This window comes from Gavialis gangeticus, unplaced genomic scaffold (genome assembly GCF_001723915.1).
Source record: "Gavialis gangeticus isolate Ggan-Ray unplaced genomic scaffold, GavGan_comp1, whole genome shotgun sequence".
Lineage (NCBI taxonomy): Eukaryota > Metazoa > Chordata > Crocodylia > Gavialidae > Gavialis > Gavialis gangeticus.
The window spans coordinates 62,261,113-62,265,501 of NW_017729024.1; the positions used below are offsets into that span (position 1 = coordinate 62,261,113).

The window sequence follows — 4,389 nt, forward strand, 5'->3', positions numbered from 1 at the left end:
TTGGGGGGGGGGGGGTTGCTGGCTGGATTCAAGTGTATGGAACTTCCACTCCTCCCCTGCTGCTAAATATCCCAGCCCCTGGTCTAGATCAGGGTGGGCAATTATTTTGGGTAGAGGACTGCTTACTAAGTTTTTGGCAAGCTATTGCAGGCTACATGACAGGCAGCCAGGGGCAGATTAATATTAAACTTTCTAAATTTTTTTTTTTTTGGGGCCCTGCAGACTGGATACAGGGGCCTGGCAGGCTACATCCAGCCCATGGGCTGCATATTGCCCACACCTGGTTTAGATCAGACATGGCTATGGAGATGGTTGGTTGTATGTATAGACTGAAAATTGTGTAATACAAGAACCTGTTCAGGAGCTTTCTTGCACAAGATGGTATCTGTTGAAGTGATACTTTTATTTTGTAGCTTTTTGTCTTAATTTAGTCCATTTGTAATAGGAATGAAGGATGGTCAGAAAATAACATTCCATGGTGAAGGGGACCAAGAGCCAGGATTGGAACCAGGTGATATCATTATCGTCTTGGATCAAAAAGACCACCCTACATTTACAAGGTAAAGACTTCATACGTCTTCCTTTTACACTCTGAGATCCTTCTCCAAAAACTTCACAGACTATGATTCCATTTTATTAATTTCTGGAATTGAACAACACTTAACTCTGTTTTCCTGGTGTTTGTTATAAGCTAGTTTGTAGTAAGCCAAGTAGTTGGTTAGTGTATAGATTCACTGCATGTTTGCAGGAATATTTATGCACTTAATCTTAAAATGGTCAGTACTTCTGGTGCTTAGCAGATGTAAGAATTTTTTTTTCCTCAAAGTGCTTGTAGATGCTAGCTTTAATCCTTCATCTTTTAAGGCCAGGTCACTGCACTCTGGCTTTACTTGCATCACTGAAACAGACTAAACTCCAGTTCTTAGGCAGGGTCCCTATTGGTAAAGTTTAAGATGTTTCGTATAAATGAGATCATAATTTTTGTCACCAGCAAGTGTCTGGTTTGTGTCCTTTTTTAATTCTCACCTGTGTGTATAACAGCAGTTTCAGTCACCTCTGAGGGTTTTTTGTTTTTTTTTTTTCCTTTAACTGTCAGTGAGTTTAGAATTCCAATGCAAGTCTGACACCAATAAAACTTGGAAACGTTGTGAATACTTGTACTATTAATTTTAGGGACCCAGTCTCTTAGGGCTCCCTGTCATATTTCTTGGCACATGAGCCACTGTGTCCAGATCGATCAGCTCCTAATGGAAATGAGTTGATTTTCTGGAACTGAATCACAGTACCATTGATAATGGATCATTTGTGATTTAGTAATAAAATGTGAGTTTATTAAGAACAGCACTCTTACCAAGGCCAGTGCCAGAATTGTGTTGGTAACAGTACTAGCAAACGTTAGGATCCGTTATTGGTACCGGATCCTGCTTGGCATACACCCTTCATATAATGGCTTATTGGTGGTAACAGTAATCCATCAAGATCAGTACAATGAATTTATACTGCTTTTTTCCATATACAGTCCATAATGGTGGACTTTTAGAAAATCTAAGATGCTGAACTACTCTTTGATATCACCGCAGTAGGTTTTGAAGGGTTATTGTGAAGCCCTGAGGATGTGCAGATACCCAGAATATTTTTCTGCTCTGCCGTCATCAAATTTCATCAGCTTACTCCAGTTCTATACCACTGTTTATTAAAATGTTCAGTAAGTTTTTTAAGACAAATTCTTTTAAAGCTGTATTGGTAATCTTCCAGTTTCTGCAGCAAATGACTTTTTTTCCCTACAGCTACTCCTTATGATGCTACAAATCTACTAATCATAGTTTTGAAGCTAACAAATGCGGTATTGTTAACTGGAATCTAAATGACATAATATTTGTTACAAACCACACCAATTTCTAAGATTTATCTGACCATTTTGGTGCCTCTATCTGTTTTTTAAAAAAAAAAAAAAATCTAGGTTGTATTTTTTGTCTTCAGTTCTAATTCAAGGGTGTTAAAACCTGAAATACTAGTGAAGTCAAACAAGCTCATATTGGCTTAATTTTTCTTTAAATACTGGGACATAAAACATGATACCTAATTTTATGACTAAGTATCATAAAATCTTTGAGACTCCCATGCATTTCTTTTTTCCACTAAATCTCAGCTGGGGTGCCATGAGATCCTTTTACGCATCCTGTGCAGTATTAGCACTGTTTAAGTGTGCAGATACCTATGTGCAACTTACAAGATTTTAAAACCAGACATTTCAAATAACATTTTGATGTGTTGGTATTTCTGAATTCTTTGCAACAAAAAAAGTTCTCCCTCCCCTTCTCTTCCCCCCTATCAAGAAAAAGTGAGTGCTAAAAGCTGGCATTTCTGAGGGGTGCCTTTGAGTCTCTAACCAAAGGGTGCTTAGAGCCTAATTGGCTGAGAACCACTGGTCTGTTCTTGCAAAACACTGCAGTGGAGATCTTGATTGCCCTGACCTGAGTGCACATACATGTACCATTGTTTTAATTGACTTCCTTCCCTGCCTTTCACCCCTTCCCCAGTTCATCACAACAGGTCTAATGCTTACTGACGTACAGCAGTTCTCAGTTGCATCTAAAATTTATGACTTGTACTTTAGGTATGTAGCCAAGAATTAACTTTCTTTTTAATTGGCATTGTTCAGTTTCTTACAGATTCACCTTATTCTGCTGTCCTTGTTGAGACTTCCCATGCAGGAGGATGGGGCTCTATACTTAAAGTGGTTCTCTTTCCTCCCCTCACCCCTTGCCCTGCCTTCCCACATCTTGAGATTCCAGATTTGATTTTTAGTTCCTTTTTAATTAAAAGCAATCCAAAATCCACATTGCCATAGCAGAGTCTCTCAGCTCCTATATGGCTGACTTTATGTTCTAACCTCTCTTGCTCCCTCTTTTGGTCATCAAGGTTTGCCCTCTAACTTAGCTCCTTTGAACCCAGTTCTACAGCATCTTCATTACTTTCTCAGATCAAAGGTATAACGAATCTCTAATCTTTTTGCTTACTATACCCAATTTTTACTGAATACTGTACTGAATGGCATTTTTTACTTGTTCAAATGTAGGCGAGGTGAGGACCTAGTCATGTGTATGGACATACAACTAGTTGAGGCACTATGTGGCTTTCAGAAACCTATCACAACGCTGGATAATAGAACTATAATTATTACCTCTCATCCTGGTAAGTGTGTTGCTCCAAACTGATTCTTTTCCACTAAGTATCAGTGCATCTAGCAAGTGTCTGAAGAGCTGTTAAGCTGCTTGCATTAGACTATAAATGGACTAATTGAACCAAAATAGTCTAAAGTGTTAAGTGCAACTTAATTGGAGCTGATAGAATATAAATCTGGTTCAAAGCCTAAAAAGATGGGAAAGTTTTTTTTCCCAAGTTTTCTGGCCTGAAGCTAGCAACCTCATTAATTCTAATTGCATTAAGTTAAAGTAACATGGAACTTGTGGTCCAATTCAGCCAAATTACTGTAAGAGATGAGATTTCCCTACTAAATAAACAGACTCTTCCTAAATACATTACATTCTTATAGGAATTTCATGAAGGTTCTGTCTCCCCAGGAAGATGCTCTCAGAAGTCACAAAATAGTGTCCAATTAGAGTGCATAGCTGCATAAGTAGGCTTCAAGGTGCATGAATAGACTTAAAGAATGTAATCACTCATTGCTTCCGAGTTGAGACAAGCTGCAGCTGCTATTTGAGATGTTTTAGCCTTAAGAGGGAACAAATCTTTATATGCCATCTCAGTACAGGTTATGGACAGCAAAGAAAAGCCTGCATAGTTGTGAAAGGGGAACAATGGAGTTTAGGTGTGCAGACTCCCTCATGTGACTTGCAAGATCTTTAAAACTAGACATTTTAAAATCATTCATATGTTGTATTATTTTTTTAGTTTGCTTTACTCTCAACTCTTTTTCCCTTGTTGCTGCCTGCCAAATAATAGCTTATCCTGTGTGCTTGGGTTTTGTTTTTGTTTTTTAGGCCAGATTGTGAAGCATGGAGATGTTAAATGTGTCCTGAATGAGGGCATGCCCATTTACCGCAGACCATATGAAAAGGGGCGTTTGATCATTGAGTTTAAGGTAAAAGATGTATCAGATTAATATATTTAAATATTGAACATGTTAGGAATCTGACTCCTGTGAAGTAGTTAAGAAGATTTGAGGCATTCAGAGTTTGTAGAACAGGGAGAAACGAGCAAAATATCAAAGCACTGTTGAAACAATACAGGATGATGTGGATTAGAGTAAAGCTGACACATGAAACTACCTAAGCACTTCATGCTTCACTTGCTGTGGAAGAAGGCCTTCAAAGGAAGACAAGTAGTCTTAAAAAAAAAAAAAAAAAAAAAAAAAAAAAATTTTTT

The 4,389-nt window shown here is 38.0% G+C and overlaps 1 protein-coding gene across 1 annotated transcript in view; it reads left to right on the forward strand.

Annotated features, from left to right (window-relative positions):
* Window positions 1-4,389, forward strand: part of DNAJA1 (DnaJ heat shock protein family (Hsp40) member A1) — a 19,660-nt gene that overhangs the window by 9,012 nt on the left and 6,259 nt on the right. Inside the window, exons 6-8 of the mRNA XM_019517187.1 lie at window positions 446-560; window positions 3,080-3,195; window positions 4,005-4,105. Of these exons, the coding sequence (XP_019372732.1) occupies window positions 446-560; window positions 3,080-3,195; window positions 4,005-4,105 (332 nt within the window). The remainder of the gene's footprint in view (window positions 1-445; window positions 561-3,079; window positions 3,196-4,004; window positions 4,106-4,389) is intronic.